The 20,587-nt window shown below is 43.9% G+C and overlaps 1 protein-coding gene across 1 annotated transcript in view; it reads left to right on the top strand.

Moving 5' to 3' along the window:
• LOC141498727 (fizzy-related protein homolog) overlaps positions 1-20,587 on the top strand; it is a 40,295-nt gene that overhangs the window by 16,925 nt on the left and 2,783 nt on the right. Inside the window, 4 exon segments of the mRNA XM_074201878.1 lie at positions 5,038-5,319; positions 5,725-5,870; positions 7,685-7,877; positions 7,996-8,174. Coding sequence (XP_074057979.1) covers positions 5,038-5,319; positions 5,725-5,870; positions 7,685-7,877; positions 7,996-8,174 — 800 coding nt within the window.

Here is a 20,587-nt window from a genome sequence, read left to right as displayed (position 1 = left end):
ATAGAAAGAGAGTCTTAAATCAATGGGATTTGGGACAAGGGTGACCTATGTGTTTCTTTGTATACCTGGAAATGTTTATGCTTAGATGGGAAGGGAAATGAGACTCAGTCAAAGTGAGGAGAGCGTTACAAATATGGCCCTGAAAATACTAGCTCCAGAAGGTAGAGAGAGCTGTTGAGAATTCTCTTCATTGAACTGAAAACAGAGGGATCATTTGAAAGAAACTTAACAATAGGTAAGTTTTGTGTAAACGGTAGGACGCCAAACTGGAAGACAAAAGAATTAATACATTCTAAGGTAGACTGATATCTCCCTTATGTCAGTTTCAGATTTCTAGAGCACAGATTTGGTTTTTAGAACCTTTCTGGCTCACTCCAAGTATAAAATCAAAAAGAAGCATTCTAAAATCACTTTAGAAAAGTAAAGCATTTCACAGGAGAGGGAGGGGGAAACAGCCAAGGGAGAAAAGAAAGTGTTTGGCATGCAAATGGAATGCAATATTTTTCATTAGAATAAGAAAACACTTCCTCTTTAAAGGGAGAAGACAAGATGAAGTGACCAAATAATACAAGGATTGTGATAGAAATCATTTTAGACAAAACTGGAGAGTCATTTATCCAAGAACAACAGATGATATCATCCATTTTACTAAGTCATTGCATAACTTGATAGATTTTCTTTATTTAAAATTTATTTTATTTTAATTTATTGAATAAAACAAGTATTTCCATAAATATTATCTTATTAAAAATATTGTTGCAAATGAATCTACAAATCTACTTTATACAACTATCATTTCTAAATATATAATAAAGTTGAATTAATTTTTTTCCTTTTTTCTTCCCTCCTTCCCCTTCCTGACACTGAAATGACTAGCATTATAAACTATATATATTATACATACAGAGAGAGAAATAGAAATATATCTAAAGACATAAAATTATATAGTCATCTAATACATCTCTTTATGTTGTTTCTCTGGACGCAGATAGCCTCTTTCTTTATAATTTCTTAATTTGAATATTTATAATAGTCAAAATGACTGATCCCCCAAAACATATACTTAAAACAATATTTTTGTTATTATACACAACAATCTATTGGTGCTGCTCATTTCCCTCTTCATTATTTTGTGTAAATCCATCCATGTTTTTCTAAAATCATTGAGCTCAACATTTTTTCTAATCTGACACCTTTATCTTTTTAATTGTACAAAAAGAAATTGTTATATGAACAATTCTGAGTAAGTTCATATGATAAATATTAAATATTGTGTTCAAACTGGTCAATCTTTTCTTTACTTCCATGTAGATTTTCTTCTATTCTCTGCTGTGTATAAGTTTATCATTTCTTATAGCACAGTAGTATTCTATCAAAAATGTATACAACTTTTTAAGATGGACGTCCCTACAATTTCAAGTTTTCAGTAGGGGTTAATTTTTTCTACTATTATGGCACTAGGTAGTTCAGGATATCTAGGCTGTCACTCAATCATGTAGCATTAATGAATTGAACAAGGAAATACAAAAGCAAATACAAAAACTATTCCTACCTTCAAGGAGCTTACATTCTACTTGAGGAAGACATCATATAAAGGGAAGCTGAAAGAGGATTCAGACACCAGGCTAGGAAGCCACGAAAGAAGTTTAAAAACAGGAAGGAGAGAAAAGATACAAGGCAGTCAAGGACACTCTTCTGAACTGCAGCTGCTGGGAAGAGCCATCCAATCAGAGAGAGAAGCCAGGAGCCAGGAAACTTGCAATGTGTGGACGCCAGGCTTCCAGTGTGGCTTCAAGATGAAGAACAAGGAAAAGGTAGAAGATGTCTGGAATGTAGTCAGGAGAGGAATGACTTCATTCCAAATTGGGATAAGATGAAATTCCGCTGCTTCCTGTTTTTCCTCAAAGATGTAACTTAAGGAAAGATTCACCAGGGTTTCTCCAATGGAAGATGGTGGCTTCTTGGGACCAGAAATTGGATTGAAATGCTAGCTAGTTACACAGAAGCTGAACAAATGAAGTAATATTTGAAAAGTCCTTAGCTAATCCATAAATTGTAGCCATAATTATTATTTTAGACATGACATGAGTTTCCAATGGAGACACAGGTGCCAATTCTGCTCTTCATCAGTATTATTTTGATAAGGTAGTCCAGGGCCTCCCTCTCTGCTCTCTCCCCCTTCTAAAAAAGAAACCTGGAATTGAGAGGAAAAGTTAGCTTCAAAAATTTAGGATGGATGGGAAAGCATGGCTAGACAAGTCTTTGTGCTAAAACCTGGGAGCTTTCATGGACTGAGAGCTCAAACAATGACTATCAGCCAAGCCAATACAAGATGGTGCCTAAAATAGAAAGTGGCATCTTAGAGTGCATGGAGACCTAGTCCACACCATAGCCTAGGAAAATGATCATTCTGCTGTCCTCAGTCAGGTGAGAACACATCTGGAAGACAACCAGTTTCCATTCTGGATGCACATGTAAAGAAGGACACTAAAAAGATGGAGAGGTCCAAAAGAGGCAATGCTTAAGGTTTCCACAAAAAAGCTTTGAGGAAGAAGCAAAGGGTGTGGAGACTGGAGAAGAGAAGATTCAGAGGACCCCCATAAAGCTGTCTCCAAGTGTTTCAAGGGCTGAAGTATTGCAACAGGTCAAGGGTTGGAAGAACAGAGTTCAAATTCTAAGTATGACAATTATGTGGGCTTGAAAAAGTAACCTCTTCAACTTGGGCCTACCCCACTTTTCTCCTGTGTGAAATGAGAGGATCGGGACTCTAGGAACCCTTGCAGATCAGTTCCAGATCCCAGGAAAAAGAGAGTGTGACCTGTTTGACCCCAGAGAAGAAAAGCAGGAGACCTAAGCCAAAAGTCATCCCACAGTACAATGGACAGCCTCAGGCAGAAGACACTGGCAACCCTCTCCTTCTACCTGGAAGTCATCCAGGGAAAACTGGCTGAGCACCTTCCAGAAAGGCTAGAAAAAGGAGCCCTGCAGAGCTGAGGACTGGACTTCCTGACATTAGAGGCCCCTTGGGAAACTGGCCTTCTCCAGTCTTGTCTCCTGACAGCCAAGGAAGGCTCCCTGGTGTGCTGTACACCCACCTAGACTGTTATCAGGACAGAGGACACTGCCAGGCTTGCCACAGGCTGACAGAATGCGTAACAGGAGGGAACCCCAATAGCCCTCCAAACAAGGTGCAAGCCCTGCGATTATCTCCATCCTCCTGATGAGGAACCAAGGTTCAGGGGCATGAGGAAGTTGCCTGGGATCACCCAGGCACGGTGTGACAAAGGCAGGACTCATGGTACAGGGATTTCACCAGTGTGTTCCAGCAGCCTGGATCCCACCAACCCTTTCCCCTCTTTTTTCCACCAGTGCCAGGAAAATGCACCTTCCCAGGCCTAGCTAGAGGCTTCCCTCATGAAACCTTCCCTAGTCACCCCAACCCACATAGCATCAATCTCCCTGTGTTCTACCCAAGTGCTTTCTATTCAGTCCCAATTAGTCCTTGGGCCTCAGTTTCCCCATCTTAAAAATGAGGGGGTTGAACTACCTGACCTCTGAGGGCCCTCATGCCATTTGATTTCCCATTGCAGGAATTCCAGTAGACCTTGGGCAAACCTCTTTCGCTCTCTTGGACTTGGTTTCCCCTCCTATAAAATGAGGGAGTTGGATGAGATGGTCTTCATTTTGACCCTCTTTTGGGGTCTGATGAACTGGCACATATTATAGGCAGAAAGAATGTGTGTAGTTCGAGCTGGGTTCACTCGATTTTGCTATTTTCACTTTTGGTAAAATGTGGACCACAAGATGACTTCCACACAGAGCAATATCTTCTTCAGTGTTGGGGTGGTCAGAGTGTGTGAGGACCAGGGGTGATGGGAAGAGAAACTTGAACCAAAGTCTCCTGACTTCAGTTCCAGGAGTCCAGTCGATGGGGAAGGAAGAGGTGACCATGGGATGTCCTTATCTCTGTACCTGTTGTGAGCTCCTGGAGGGCAGGGCCCTCTGCAGCTGAGGTGAGGGCAGCCAGTAAGAATAGTTGGGGTCCTAGACAAGGGAAACATGGAGGCGCAAGGGTCCTGTGAGGTTGGCACTCGGGGCTAGAAGGAAGTCAAGGAGGCACCTGGGGGCAGAGGGCTGCAAGTGAGCTTCCCTAGTCATCATGTGGGACTCAGAGAGGTCCAGAGGGAAGGAAGGAGGCTGCACATCCCAAGGAAGAACAGAGGGGAATTGATGACTTGGTTAGTCCCGAAGCAGGAGGGGGCAGCCATGGAGAGAGAGAGAGAGAGAGAGAGAGAGAGAGAGAGAGAGAGAGAGAGAGAGAGAGAGAGAACCTCCCAGAGACAGAGAGCAACACAGACATATAGAGACAGAGAGTCAGAGACAGAGACAGATAGAGGGAGACAGGGAGAGAGAAATACAAAGAGAGAGGGAGAGAAAGAGAGACAGAGAGACAGAGAAAGACAGAGAGAGAGAGAAATACACAGAGACAGAGAGAGACACAGAGACAGAGAGATAGAGAGAGGAGTGACAGAGAGACAGACAGAGACAGAGACAGATACAGAGACAGAGACACACAGAGAAAGAGACAGAGACAGACAATGTGAGGCAGACCCACAACAGACAGATACAGCATGCTCTCTCGCTTAAAGGACACATTGTGGGTGCCCTATGATTCTCTTGTGGGGAAAGACAGGACATGAAGGGCCTTGGGAAGATGGCAATGTCCTCCCTAAGACAGGTCAAACAGGACCCTTGCTGTCCCTCCTCACTCAGAATGTACCTGAGTGGTCCCAACATCCAGCATGCAGAGAGCCGGCCCTGGGGCAATGTGCCAGGACAGCATATGATAACTGGGGCCAGGGCAAGGAATTCTGGGTCATTGTCAAGAGCTCTCTGCAGAATTCCATTCAATTGGCTCTAGCCCAACTGGTGTCCTTCCCCCAAGAGGGAGGAGGAGATTGGGAGGGGGAATTGAGCAGCCTTTACAGGCCATAGCTCAGCTGCCTCCAGACTGCTAGGCTCAGCATGACCCCCTAGATTGGCCCACACTGGCTCCATTGGCCAAAGGCTCCTGCCCTTTGGTCCCCCTGAGGTTCTTGAGCAGCACCCAACCTGGCTAACGTGTAGCCAGTTGGCCCAAGGCCCAGGTTCTGACAACTCCAGGCACAGTTCTCCTGGAATTCTGGGAGGGGGAGAGGGGAACTTTGCCTCTGCTGGCCCTGAACAGGGAACTGTGGCCTATTTCGGCCAATGGAGCAGATGTTCCCTTGTGTTCATCACTTGTGGGTGTGAGCTGCTCCGGGCAGCTTCATTGGCAATGTGAGGTGCTTCTCTGGGTCTGAAGAACTTAGCGGTCTCTGGGGTCAGGGAGATGTTCTTTGTCCAAGACAGAAGGCCCAAGGACCCAGAGTCCAGGAATGCTGTGTAAAGTGACCATCTCTAAGAGAGCCTAGGGGCTGATGAATGGCACTTTCAGCCATGTTCTTTGTGTTGGCATTGGCTTCTACACCATGAGGGTGCGACTAGTTTCTCCTTTCAAAGGCAATGAAGTCATCTTGGGCCCCAAGTGATCCAGGGGAGTAAGACTGAATCCTAGGTCATCCCTTTGGGATCCCCTGAGGCACAGTGGGCAGGAAGCCAGGTTTCCTCAGGGTGAATGGACCCCCTGTGGCCATCAAAGGTGAGCCCTCTCCCCTCCCTGCTGCCAGAACCCAATCATCCCAGGTCTCTGCTGAATATCCCCTCCATGCTGCTGCTACATCAGTTCCTTTGGTGTCATGATATGGTGTCTCTAAAGGTCTTCTTTCAGCCCATCTTTGGACAGGAATTGCACGACTTGTCCATGTCTGGCCTGGCCCAGGAAGGCCCAGGCGAGAAGGGATAGAGGGAAGAAGCATTTCTAAGGGGCTGACACTCTGCTAGCCATTCAGCTCAGGATTTGGGGCAAAAAGGATTCTGTTGCATCCTGGCAAATACCCCATGAAATGGATGCCATCATCAGTCCCATGACATAGTTGAGGAAACCAAGGCAGGTGAGGTGAAGGGACTTTCCCAATGTCTCCCACAGCAAGGGAATATTTGAGGGCAGATCTATAGCTGGGCCTACCCCATTCTGGGCCCAGGGCTCTATCCAGTGAGCTAAAGGGTGCTGCCTCCTGAGCCACCAGAACAGGAGCTCCAAAGTGCTTTGCTCTCTAGGCCCAGGGCCCTTCCTGGGCCTTGGTGTTCTCAGTGGTATCGGTCAGTGACGGGGCAGGGCCCTCCTAGCTTGGATTATACTCGGATTGGCAGTGCAGTAATGGGAATGAGGAACCCTAGGATAAACGGGAGAGTTAAGGCAGCACAGGGGCCTCAGGCCCGACGGGGTTTGCAATTTCTGTCTCGGGAAGTTTGTTGGAGATCAGGGTAGGCAAGGATGGGGGCAGGTAAAGATGGTGATCAGTGGGGCTTCGGGAATTCGGCCTTAATGGAGGGATGAGGAGGAAGATTAAGGGGAGCCAAGGCATTTGTAACATCCCTCCATCATCATTTGTCTGAGTAAGGGTAAATGAGACAGAAAGAGAGAGACAGAGACTGAGAGAGAGGGAGGGAGGGAGGGAGAGAGAGCGAGAGAGAGAGAGAGAGAGACAGAGAGAGACAGAGACAGAGAGAGAGGGAGGAGAGAGAGAGAGAGAGAGATGCAGAGAGAGAGAGACAGAGACAGAGAGACAGAGAGAGATAGACAGAGACAGGGACAGAGACACAGAGACAGAGAGAAATAGCAAGAGACAAAGATAGAGACAGAGACACAGAAAGACAGACAGAGAGCTGATCTCAGAGCCAATGGTCTGGGTTCCAGTCTCTCACAGCTCCTGCAGGTCTGGCCCTCTGTGTTTTTGGCCACAGTGGCTGGAAGGGTGACTCCCACCCACCAACATGGTGGACCTCTAGGGTGGAGGGCCCTTCCATTCCTAATGCTACTGCAGCCCTGTCTGTGGACCTTTCTCCATCTCAGTTCACTTGGACTGTTTCCACCCCATCATGTCATGTCACGTGATGGAGAGTAGATGGACTGGTCTTTTGAGGAAGGGATTGGGGCTGGTGAGCAGGAAATAGGAAAGCAGGAACTTGCCCTGGCTGGTCAAGCCTGGGAGAAGGGGGCAGTTCCAGGGGCTGGCTGGAGGCACTAATCACTAAAGGCCAGAGCCAGATTTCAGGAGGGGCTCCCCTTCAGCCCTGGCTTCTTGAAGAGGGAGATCTGCGCCCCTCCCTCCATTCAAGGAGAGTCCCTTTCAGGTCCCTTTCCAATCAACCAATCCAACAAACATTCCTTAAAAGCTTCTGGGGATTCAATCTGGGGACTCAGGGAAGAAATAAATGAGAGTCTCTCAGAACCCACTGACCCCCAATGTTCTGGGGGGGAGAGAAAATCAAACCTGCCTGTCCGTGGCTGCCATGCCTGAGGGAATAAATGGAGTAGGACCAGTGAGCCTAGCAGGGAAGGGGCCCTTCCAGCCAGGAGGCTACATGGAGGAATGGTTCCCTAGGGAGACCTTCAGGGAAGGCAGGGATTACCTCCATGAGCAGGAGAGAAGCCCCTTCTAGGCGGGGCTGAGCATGAGAGGTAAAGATGAGGGACTTTATGGTGGAGGGCAATCAGAGCCTTTCCTTTCTTCTCTCTCCTCCCTCTGGCTTCCTTTCTCAGCCTCCTCCCCCATTTCTGCATTCTTGCAGTCCTTCACCTGCTCAGGCCCTAGCTCTGACAGGGGGTCTCAGGGTCTCCTGGTTATTCCAGAGGGGACAGACTCAGAGAAGGCCAAAGATCCTGGAGATGAAAGACTCTTAGAGACCCTGGTGGCCTCTTCCACAGGTTTCATCTTAGAGATGAGCCCTCTGAAGTACAGAAGGGGAAGTGCCAGCCCCATGGGTGGGCCTCCCCTCCCAGGCTGAGCTTGGAGCCAAGTTGCTTCCTCTCTGCCTGATCATCCCCCATGACCTGTTTTCCCCATCCCACAGGGAGTATCCGGAGGGCCCTGGGGAACCTCAGAGGGGCCGTGACCCCGTCCTGGGGGTCCCAGCTCTCTCTCGCTCCACAGGGGGAATCTGTCTGTGGGGTTCCTGCCTGCCCATGATATTGATCCATCCTGGCACCTTCTCTTTGTCTCCTGGCAGCAGTCAGAGGGGCCAGAACCAAAGTGGGCATAAAAATAACAGCCTTGCCCATTGTGGTCTGACCCTGCCCTCTGCCTTCTGCCTCTTCCACATGTGGCTGCATCTGCTCAGAAGCTGGGCTCAGCCCAGCTTAGCCCAACGCCACCCAGCCCTCTGCCTTCCTGCTCCATGCTGGGCCTTTCCAATGGCTGATGTGTGTGTGGGTGTGTGCATTTTGCCCTGTTGTGGTTTTATCTTTTATGTGTTTTCATTTTCTCATCAAGCATGTATCTAAGAGACCTATCACCACTAACTGACCTTCCATCCTCAAGAAGTCTTCCTTCGGCTCAAACCCTGTACCAACAGCCACTTATGGACAGAGAGATGGGAGGGAGCCAGCAGTGGCAAGGCCCTGGCAGGAAAGGGTTCAGGACAGGCTTCCCATTAGATGGAGTCCTGCACTGGAAATGAGGAAGGGGGAAATCTTGCAGGAGTGACGGAAAAACGGTCTTTTCCTGGAGCTGCTGGTGATCCTGGGGTTCTTGTTCCCAGCCCTGGCATCTGCCTGGGGGCACCAGGGTTAGGCCGTGGGGGCGACAGGCCTCAGAGAGGTGACCAGTCCTCCTCCAGACCACCCTGCTGCCAAGCTTACCTCCCTCTTGTGGGATCCTCTTGAGCTGGCGGTCTAATAAGACACACATAAGGACACACAGACACAGACAGAGACACAGAAGCACATATACCCATAGACCCAGACAGACACACTGAGACACAAAGACACACAGACACAGATAGACACACAAAATGACACCACAACAGATAGGGATATACAGACACTGACACACACAGACCCACAGATAGATTTAGACACTCACAGACACATAGACACAGAAAAATACAGACAGATACACAAAGGTTGGAATAGAGACACACAAAGACACAAAGAGAACATAGACACAGAAACACACAGATACATACCTACACAGAAACACACACAGACACAGAGACAGACACAGACACAGACACAGAAAGAAACAGAAACACAGACACAAAGACATACAGATACACACTGACACACAAACACCAACACAGAGATACATATAGATAGACACAAACACAGACACAAGAACACAGAGACACGTATACACATACAGAGACAGATATAGAGACAAACACAGACTGACACACAGAGACATAGAGACAAAAACAAACATATAGACACAGAAACAAAGACTAAGAGACAGATACATACACCCAGGCAAAACACACAGGTACAGAATCACAGTCACACAGTCACACAGAGAGACACATAGACATAGACACCTAGACACACACAGAGAAACACAGATACAAGCACAGTGAGACACATACACACAAACACAGAAACACACAGAGACCATGTAAACACAAACACACAGAAAAACAGGCACAGGCATAGAAACATTGACAGCAATTAACACACACAGACAGACACAGACACTGACACACTCAAACGCCCTGACATAGACTCACAAAGTCGCAAAAACAGACACACAGACACACACAATACCACGCACAGACACAATCAAACACACAGAGACATAAAGACAAATACAGACACACAAACATGGAAACAGACATTAATAAATACACAGACACCCACAGATACACACAGACAGACAGACATAGATACAAAAAGAATTGTACACAAATTCACAAATACAGAAACACAAACAGACACAAGCACAGAAATACACAGTCACAGACTCACAGACACACACAGAGACACATACATACACAGACAGACCCACAGAGAGAAAACAGACACACACAAGACACAGACACACGAATAGACACACAGAGACACAGAAATGCACAGACACAGACATATACAAAGAGATACAAACACACAGAGACAGTCACAGAAACACACTGACACACAAACACACACAGATACACATAAATAGAGACAAACACAAACATAGAAACTAAGACAGACAGAAACACAGGTACAGATGGAGTCATACACACAGATAGACACAGATACACACAACAGGCACAACACAACAGAAACACAGAAAGACACAGAAACACAAACACAGAGACACAGAGACAGAAATTCAAAAACACATACAGAGACATAGACAGAAATAGACATACACAGACTCACAGAGACACAAAGACACACAAACAAGCACAGAGACACACAGAGACACACAAATATAGACAAAGATACATAGATATAGCCACACACAGACACAGAAGCACACATAAACAAACAAAAGAGATAAGCGCAGACATAAACACACACAGTAACACACAGATATAGACATATACAACAGATACTCACAAAGACACACAGACATAGAAATAGATATTCAGACGCAAAGAGGCAAAGACAGAAACACATTGACAGAAACAGGGACTCACAAACACAAAGAGACAGAGACACACATAGATGAGACATATAAACAATGCACTAAGCCACAAATACAGAGATACAAAGACAGAGACAAGCATAGACGCTCATAAAGAAACAGACAAACACACACACAGATTCATAGATAGACACAGATACATATACACAGACACATAGACAAAGACAGAAACACCCAGAAACACATAAATAAATATACAAAGATACACACAGAAACACATACAAAGACAGGCACACTAACACACAAGTTCAGACACACAGAAAACAGACGCAAACACATATACAAACAGACACACATAGACATAGAGACAGAGACAGACAGACTTGGAAATTCAGACAGATACACACAGCCTCACAGACACACACACACACACACACAACAGAGACAAAGACACACAAAAACAAAAACACACAGACACAGAGACATAGAGACAAACACAGAAACACAGACACAGCAGAAACAGACAAACATATACACAGATACAAACAGACACAAATACACAGAGACCAGAACAGAAATACACAGTCAGAGAAACACACACAGACACAGAAACACATATTGACACAAGGACAGTCACAGAGAGACACAGTCACACAGACACAGACACACAGAAAGACATACAAACATAAATGCACAGCATATACAGACATACACACACCACCCTATCCCCCCATACCCAGCCACCCACACACAGACACACAAATGTACAGACATAGACACACATACACTCACACCCAAACTGGCTACACATATATCCCCACCCCCACACACAGAGTACATGCTTACCTACATATACACATATTCACAGACACACAGACACACATAAAGACAAGTATATACACCTCCCCATCCCTCTGTGATCCCTACATACACATACCCTTCACACACCTAACCTTACACACACACACACACACACACACACACACACACACACACACACACAGAGGGCTTTTTCAGATGAAATGCTACCTTAAAATGTGGGTTTTGGCAGGGAGGCCAATTTGACCATCCTAGTCCAGTAAGCCTTAAACTTTGTCAAGATTTTCTTTGGATCCTGAATCTGTCCTCTCATATGTTACAGGCCACATTGTAGAACTGATGCCATCTGTAGCAATTGCCCATGGTGTGGTTACCAATGGGATGGTGCCTTGCCTATGGATTCATATACTCATGTCACATATATTCATTACTGCAGTCAGGTGGCGAAGTGGATAGAGCCCTGAACTTGGAGTCAGGACAGGAATTCGAATCCAGTCTCAGACACTTGACACTTATTAGCTGTGTGACTTTGGGCAAGTAACTTAACCCTTAACGCTTCACATTCAGGGACATCTAGAGTCATTCTGAACCATATCTGTCCACTGGACTCAGATGGTTCCCAAGGAGAAGGTGAGGCTGGTTACTTAGCACAGCCCCCTCACTCAAATCCAATTCATGTACTAGTCAAGGCATCACCTCCCTGATGTCATGGGCTTCCTTGAGAATGACGGACAAATATCATCAACACTTGTGCCCCAAATTAAACACAGTATTCAAAAAATGAATCCATGATTCCCACCCCTAGTTTTATGTTATCTGCAGATTTAGACTGTAGGCCATTTTGACTGAATATCTCTAGACCTTTATGTAAGTTGGTGATAAACATTTTAAGCAAGTGCAAGCACAAACAGATTGTTGGGATACTCCACTGGAGACCTGTTTCCAAGTTGACATCACAGCAGTAATGACTACTTGAGAGTCTAGTCTTTCTTCCAGCCCTGAATCTAATGCCAAGTCTCATCTCTCTCGCTCTCTCTGTCTCTTTCTCTCCCTCTGTTTATATATGTGTGTATATGTGTCTCTGTGTGTGTCTCTGTGTCTCTGTTTCTCTCTGACTCTTTGCCTCTGTCTGTCTCATACTATCCTACAAGAATAGCATGAGAGACTTTTATCACAGGATTTTTTTAAAGCTGAGGGAAGGAAACTATCCATGGCATTCAATTCATTCTCTTCTAGTACCCCTGATCCCCCAAAATGAAGTTGGCTTTGCATGATCTATTTTGAATGAAATCAAGAGGGCTCTCAGATGATTCCCACTTCCCTTCCCAGATGTTCACCAACCATCTCTTTATTAATACATTTTAGAATTCTAATAGGAATTGAAATTAGGGATATTGGCTTATAGTTCTCAACCCCATCCTCCTCCACTGTGTAAAAATCAGGGAACAGTCAACTATTCTCCACTCCCTGAGCACCTTGCCCTTTTCCCATGATCTCTCAAAGAACATAGATGATAACTCAGTAATTGTATCTGTCAGTGCTTTCAAGACCTTAGGATATTTTGCATCTGGGCCCAGTGACTTGAACTCCTAAAGGCAGCAAGGGCATACTTACTAATTTCTAACTGAACTGCTCTGCTTTCCCTGTATTAACAGTGGTCATTGTACATCCCAATCCAAATAGAATGGCCCCAGAGGGCAGGGCCAAGAACAATAGGTGGAAATCATAAAGAAGCCAATGTTGGCTTGCTAACTGAGTAAAATTTGCTTCAAAGGAGAGCTGTCCCAAAGAGGGACAGCCTGCCTGCAGTGAGGGTGAGTTGTCTCAAAGAGAAATGGACTGCCTCCAAAGAAGGTGAGCTAACTATTCCATTCATGTCTTGGGGAACCTAATCCAGAATTATTAACTATCCTTTCCTGTTTCTTATGCACTTCTGAGTGCAGCTCTAGAAAGACAAGGGACCTGACCTGGATTTACTATACATTTTTTCAGGTTTATTGCAAGGCAAATGGGGTTAAGTGGCTTACCCAAGGCCACACAGCTAGGTAATTATTAAGTGTCTGAGAACAGATTTGAACCCAGGTACTCCTGACTCCAAGGCTGGTGCTTTATCCACTACGCAACCTAGCCGCCCCTATTTACTATGCATTTATGTTGTTCAGTGTCAACTCAGTTCTCATTGCTGCATGGCACTTCTTTCATTTTTAAAAATTTAACCGTTCTCTCCAAACCTTCTCTATTTTCCTCAAGTTCCCTATACTAGCCCTCCTTCTTCCTCTCAGGATAGGGCATTACTTATCACATTAGCAATGAAATGCAAGATGTAGACTATGAGTGCCTTCTTTTCCCCTACCCCATACCTTGGACCCCTGCTACATCATTGCTTCATTCCTTTTTGTTACAGTTTCTAAAAATATTGTCTTTTTTGCAAAGACCAACCCTACTGTTTTCTTGATTCTATTATCTCTAAAGTTCAGAAGCTTGTCCCCTCAATCATTCTCTCTTTCTCTCTTCAATCTCTCCCTATCCTTATCCATTCTCTGATTCATTTGCTGCCTCCTACAAATATGTCCTGTTATAAAGATTCACTTCTCACTACTATCTCCTCAAGATAGCATCTTCTATCTCTTCTTCACAACCAAACTGCTATACTCATTCCCTATATTTTTTCAGCTTCTTATCCTACCGTCCCAATGATTGCTGTCCCAGACTTTCCTCTCTCTCTTCAAGTACTGTAAAGCACCAACTCCCTCCCTCTCAGCTGAAGACCTTGCCTCCTACTTTACTGAGAAAACAGAGACAATTGTCACAAACTCCCTCATCTCCACACTTCTGTACTTAGAGCTTAGTCAAATGTTGAAGGCACCAAGGTCATTTATTGCATCCTGGGCTATATCTGATCATCTTGACTTTTGTCTTGCCACTAGACTTCGATGAATCTGGAAAAGAGGGTGAGGGTGATACTTTGTGCAACTGTCTCACTTAAATCCAATTCATGTATGGATCAAGATATCACCCTATAATGTCATTGGTCCTTTTCAAACAATGAAGGACAAACAACAACAGTCCTCAAGATCTAGAATTTTATGATAATTTACCGACCTAATATTTTATCATTCCTCTTTATGAACTACATATTTCAGCCAAACTAGTTTATTTCTTGCTCTCTCTTCATTCCATCTCCTGCCTCCAAATCTTTGCATGTCCTCCAATGATGGAATGCTTTACCTTCTTACCTCCAAATCTTGGAATCCCTGCTACCTCAGCTCTAATGCCATCTTCTACCTAAAGTCTTTCCTAACTCCCCCAGGTATTTGGTCCTTCCATTGGTCCAGTGGAGCCTACTGCAGCTGGCTACCTCCCTGCCCCTCCACAGTGTCTTGTTACCTAGGCAACAATTTGTTCCCCAGGCAACCACCAGAAGAATCTTGGTTCTGGCTGGCGCAGAGACGAAGGGGGGACAGGAAGGGGGAGTCCAGTATGCTCAATAAAACTGGGAGGCAAGGGTAGACTGGTGATGGGGGCTGCAAGGCCCCCACTGTTTCTGTGCCACTCACACAATCTTTCTTGCCTCCCTTCTTTGTCCTTTCTAGCACTTTAGCTCGAGAGATCCCTCTTATCCTCCCTTCCACTATTTTTTCTTCCCCATCTGTCCCTTTCCCCCTGCCCATGCTTCCCATCCCCCCATTTTCCCATCCCTACACCCTCTTTTTCCTAATATGTCCCCTTTCTCTGAATCCCTTCCTTTCCTGTTTCTCCTTCTCTCACCCTCTCCATCTTTTCTATTCCTTCCCTCCATCTTTTGTCCAGCCCTCTCTTCCAATCTCCCCCCATCCTTTTTCCAACCCTTTCTACTCCACCTCCTAATTTCTCCTTCTCCATTCCCTTTTCTGAATTTTTCATAGACCATCACAGTTGAAGGGAACCTCAGTAAACAACCAATCCCAAAAACAAATAAAAATTCCAAACAAATATACCAGAAAAATATCAGAACCGAAAATCCTTTCTCCAATATGTCCACCAAGTCTAATCTTTTCTTGGAGTCCTCCAGGATTGGGAAACCCAATGATTTTCACTTCTTTACCTGAAATGAAATACTTTATTCAAATCAATCCCAATCTGTCTCTGAAATTTTCCAACATTCAATTGATCATATCCCCAAATTTGTCAAGACCCTCTCATGTATCAGGTGCTGTTCTGAACCCCAGGGAGTAAAAAGACAAAAATGAAACTGCCCCTTTACTCACTCAACTTACATTCTATAAGGGGAGACAACAAGTAATTATCCTTGTTACATAGGTACATACAAAGCCAAAATGGGGACAGAACTAGTCAAATCCCCTCTCTTTCATGTACCGTTCTAATAACATGCCCCCTCCCCAACTCTTCTCTTTATTATGCTAAACATCCCCTGCTCTTTCACCTGAACTCCATATGACATGGTCCCAGGGCTCACTATTCTGGTCACCCTCCTTTGAACCTGATTTATTTTCTCCATTACCTGCCCCCCACCCTGTGGTGCCCAAAACTGAACACAAATTTCCAGGAAAGACACTATCTTCTCTTCATGTAACCTTTGACTGATCAAACTAGCTTTCCCAGATGCCATCTCAGTTCATTGATCCATACTGAGTCCACCCCAATGCCCAAATCTTTTTTTAAAAGAACTCTCTTATGGCCATGTGTCATACCTCCCCTATCCTGAACTTCAAGAGTTGACCAGAACTATGTTGGTCAAAGCAAAGGTGCCCATTAGAGATAGGGATCAAGGGACTATGGAGCTCCCCTGAAGAAGAAATGTCTCTCTCAAGGAAGATCAGCATGTGAGCAACATTTCAAATCTTAAGAGAGTTGCCTTGAGAACACTGAAAATATAAGTGACTTGTCCTGGGTCAAACAACTAGAATGTCTCAGGAGCAGGACTTGAAGCCAGGGTTTTCTGACTTTGATGGCATCTCTCTAAGCCAAACCACTTCTTATAGTAAGGGAAGATAATCTTGTACAAAATGACTAATATGGAAATGTTTTATATGATTGCACACATATAACGTACATTGGATTGCTTGCCAGCTCAGGGAGGAGGGTTTACAGGAAGAGGGAGGAAGAAAGAGGTAGAATTTGAAACTCAAAATAAGAAAGAACAAATGTTAAAAAAATCATTTCAACATGTAAATTGGGGAAAATAAAATACTATATAAAATATTAAAGGAAGACAGAAAAATTGGAATCAATCACTCAACAATTTATGAAGCATTCAACTATAAGAGAAGGCCTAGGGTAGGCATTGGAGATAACAAATGTAAAGAAGGAAATAATCCCTGCTTGCAAGGAGCTCACATTTCAACAGGAAATACTGGTGTCCTTGAAAGAGGATCACACTTGTTGGGGTGCCCAAATCCCTTAGAGGAAATCTGTGAAAGAGGAGGGCTATTCAGAACAAGAACTCTGGATGAGTGGGAACAAAGCACTCTGCCTCTCATCCACTGAAAGCTTTTTAATGAAAACCTATTAAATTTGATTTTGAAAAGTTCAGCTCTGACAAGTACATGAAATCCTGGTGAACATAATGTTCTAGCTTCCACCCACACAAAACAAGCATTGAAAACATTGTTGAATGTCCAAGTCACCCTGCTAGCTGACATCTTGGTTGGAATCATCTCCACCTCCCCTTTTACCTTGCTGGCAATGCTGAGAATTGAGGTGTCATTCAAAAGCTCCAAAATCATGGAGGAAGATGGGCAAAGAGATGAGCATGGTCCTGATCAATTGTTTAGTATTGGCCTATGATTTCATTGCCTCTATTTTTACTCAACTATGTAATGCTATGATCAATGACTGACTCATCTGTCAGGGCTTTATCTTTGTAGTGCTCAGCTACAGAAATGAGGCCTTGGAGATGGGGTCTGGGAGGGGGGAAGATAGTCTTTGAAAAGCCACCCTCAGCTTCCATTATGATGGGAGCCCCGAAAATAGTAATTTACTGTGAAAGATCCCGCTGATGGTGCAGGGGAAGAAAATCTCCAGGGCCATCTGCACAGGAAACTGTTTGTGTTTCAAGGATGACTTTTCTTTGATAAAAGGTCTATGAAAAAGCAAACTAATGATGATCATCAAGAAGGCCTTCTGCTTACTTCCTAATTACCCTGTTTTTAAATAAGAAAAGCCTGTGATTTACCAGAGCCCTCCCCAGTCCCTTTAATGTGACAGTTTAGAGTGAAAAGATATACTGGAGTCAATTAAACATGACTCCCAAAGGACACAATTTTCAGTGTTAGCATTGACACCTTAGAAATCAGCAAATACTACAAATCAGGGATTGATTTATTCTTTTGTTGATGGTTTAGACTTAATAAATTAATGGAGAAAATGCCAGTGATGCAGATTAAAGTTAAAAGTATGCAATGCAAATAGTTTTTTTAAGAGATGGTTTTCAAACATTTGTCAGACACTCTTGGTAGAGAATGCATGGCTGAGTCATTGAAATCAGAGTTTCCCAAGGTTACACAACTATATATTTGTCTCATTTGTACAATGAGGATATATTATTATCAAATAATATTATAACCCATTTATCTTATAACATATATTATTACATTATTTTAGTATCTTCCTCGCAGGATTATTGTGAAGATCCAAAGAGATAATATTTGCAAGCACTTAGCAAAATGTCTTGTACATAGTACAAATACAAGTACAAATGCTTATTTCCTTCCCTTCCCTGGCTGTCTCTCCACAGTGTATCTGGCTTGCCTGCCTTGTAGCTTTCAGCCCAAATAAAATTTAGACCCAACTTTCTAGGTCTTTAACTAATCCTCCTCCATCACCCTCTTTCTCCCACCCTGAAACCAGATTTTCTCTCACATGCTTATACATAACCAAATAATTCTCCAAGTTACCTACCCTATGACTCCACAGACCCACAATTCATTAGTTTCTCAAAATAGAACTCCTCCACCTTCCAATAAAATAAATAAATATAACATGAACCATAGATAGAGAAAAGGAAATGACTCTTCATTCACATTGTGATCCAAGATTTTTTTTTGAGATTGCCCAGGTCCTTGAGGTTGATCAGCAACCATTCTTCAGAGATGCTAAGAGGGATATTAGATTGCAGAAATTTACCATTGATGTTTCTCAAAGGTGAATACAGCTTCAGAAGTTTCCTGTGAATGGACTTCTCAATGACAAAAGATGCAATGTTCAATTCTGCTTGGCCCAGTCTAGATAGGTTCTTGGTCTTTCTAGGTCAAATACACCAGATCAATTATGCCAGAACCCCAAGTATATCCCTGAGGAACAACAAAGAGCTCCCAATTTGTCCATTTGCAGTCCTGTTCTTTTTCTTTAGAAATAGTTTACAACCACTAAAACTGTTTGGGTAACATTATCTCAACCTGGAAAGTTCTTTGTTGGGGGTAGAAGGGGGGACAGCTGAGAAATAGTCCCTGGAGTAGAACAAGTGTCATGACATCCTTTACTTTACCCTCACAGACATGGGTGTACAGTTCACATCTGTGAAGCCATATTGAATCATTCTTCACCTTCTCCAAATTTTGTAAGTCTAATCTTCCATCAGCACTCATTCAGGTAGCAGGACACATTGGTAATCATGCTTCCTCAGCAGATTCTGGCATGTCCCTTAGTGGTTCCACCTTGGTGACAAAGTACCCAATACCTCTGTTTCTTTTTTTGTTTGGTCTTTGCAAGACAATGGGTTAAGTGACTTGCCTAAGGTCACACAGCTAGGCAATTATTAAGTGTCTGAGGCCAGATTTGAACTCAGGTGCTCCTGACTCCAGGGTCCGTGCTCTATCCACTGCACCACCTAGCTGCCCTCCAATACCTCTCTTGAATATGTTCCATCAGAGTTGTTTCCTTTCTTGAGTGACTGTCTCAAAATGGAAATGTCCCACCTTAGAAATGTCTTTGGATCTTTGATAGGTCTGAAAGTTCTAGAATCAATTGAGTGAAATGGTTAGGGGTGGGCCTACTTCTGACTATTGGTGTTGTGATTAAATGAAGTATTTGTGACAATTGACAGAGTTGCTGGGTAAATTAAATTGTAATCAATTTTATTAGCCATATCTTGAATGCAGTTAAAAAAATAACTTATTCTAAAGAAGGTCTTGAGGTAGGTGATACTAAACACCCAGTATTGGTCAAAGAGGCTTATTGATTCCAATATCTGATAAAAGGGAGAAGCCACATTTTCTCAGATCTGTAGGAGTAAATACAATGAGGAAGAATCCATCCATTTACCTAAACTTTATCTTTACTATCTTTGATTAGATCTTAGCCTTACTGGCTGGAGTAAGTCTTTGAGAAAAACCTTCCACACTGGTTGATTTCTGGATGAGGAAATAGAAAAGGGGAAAATTCTTGTTCCTTATTCAATAATTACTTATTAAATACAAGAGAAAAATAATCATTTCTTTCACACCTATAGATCATTCAGTAGCAAACCGGTAGACATAGTATAGAAGGAAGATACAAAGATATATCAGCACTTAGCTTAGCCTCCCAAGTCTCCCTCATCTCAGTATGGAAATATGTCTGATCAGCAAGAGAAGACCTAGTCTTGGGATTTCCACCAAGTCTGAAAGGCCTAATACTACAGTGGGCCTTTTGATACCCTTGGGTGATCAGAAATCTATGTCTACATGGTCCGAGGGTTCCAGGATGCTGCTTGTCCCTTCTTGCCAATCAAGTCCCACGAACAGTTTTTGTTGCCTTTTAGGGGGACAAAAAAGTCTAATCTACATTGTGGCTCTGGTAGAGATTGGTACTATCCCAGAAACTGAGTGGTAAAAAGGAAAATGTCTTCATTGGATATGACCACTGACATTTGTCAGTGATGAAACCCAAGCCTGGTTTGGGTTAGTCAGAGGACATGCACTTTGAGAGAAGCAGTGGAAATCCGAGGGAGGTAAAATACAAAATGCCTCACTAATCAACAATCTCACCAAGTGATTCCTGTTTAGATGATTTTAAGTCTCAACTTCCTAGTCAGACTGAATAGTGGCTAGCATTGTCACTTCTTTGATTTAAATCTTACTGGCAATATGTCTTGGTGAGAGTCTTTGAGGCAGCTGAGGGTGAGGCAGCAATGGAGAGGGCATCCTGGATCTAGGAGTCAGGAAGCTTAATTGTGTGGTTGTTGTCTCTACCCTTCATAACCCCATTTGGGGTTTTCTTGGCAAAGATTTTGGAGTGGTTTGCCATTTTGCTCTCCATTTCATTTTACAGATGGAGAAACTGAGGCCAAGAGAGTACAGTGA

The sequence above is a fragment of the Macrotis lagotis genome, chromosome X (assembly GCF_037893015.1).
Source record: "Macrotis lagotis isolate mMagLag1 chromosome X, bilby.v1.9.chrom.fasta, whole genome shotgun sequence".
Lineage (NCBI taxonomy): Eukaryota > Metazoa > Chordata > Mammalia > Peramelemorphia > Peramelidae > Macrotis > Macrotis lagotis.
The sequence above is the reverse complement of the archived record's forward strand: the minus strand, read 5'-3'. Positions and strand labels throughout refer to the sequence as shown.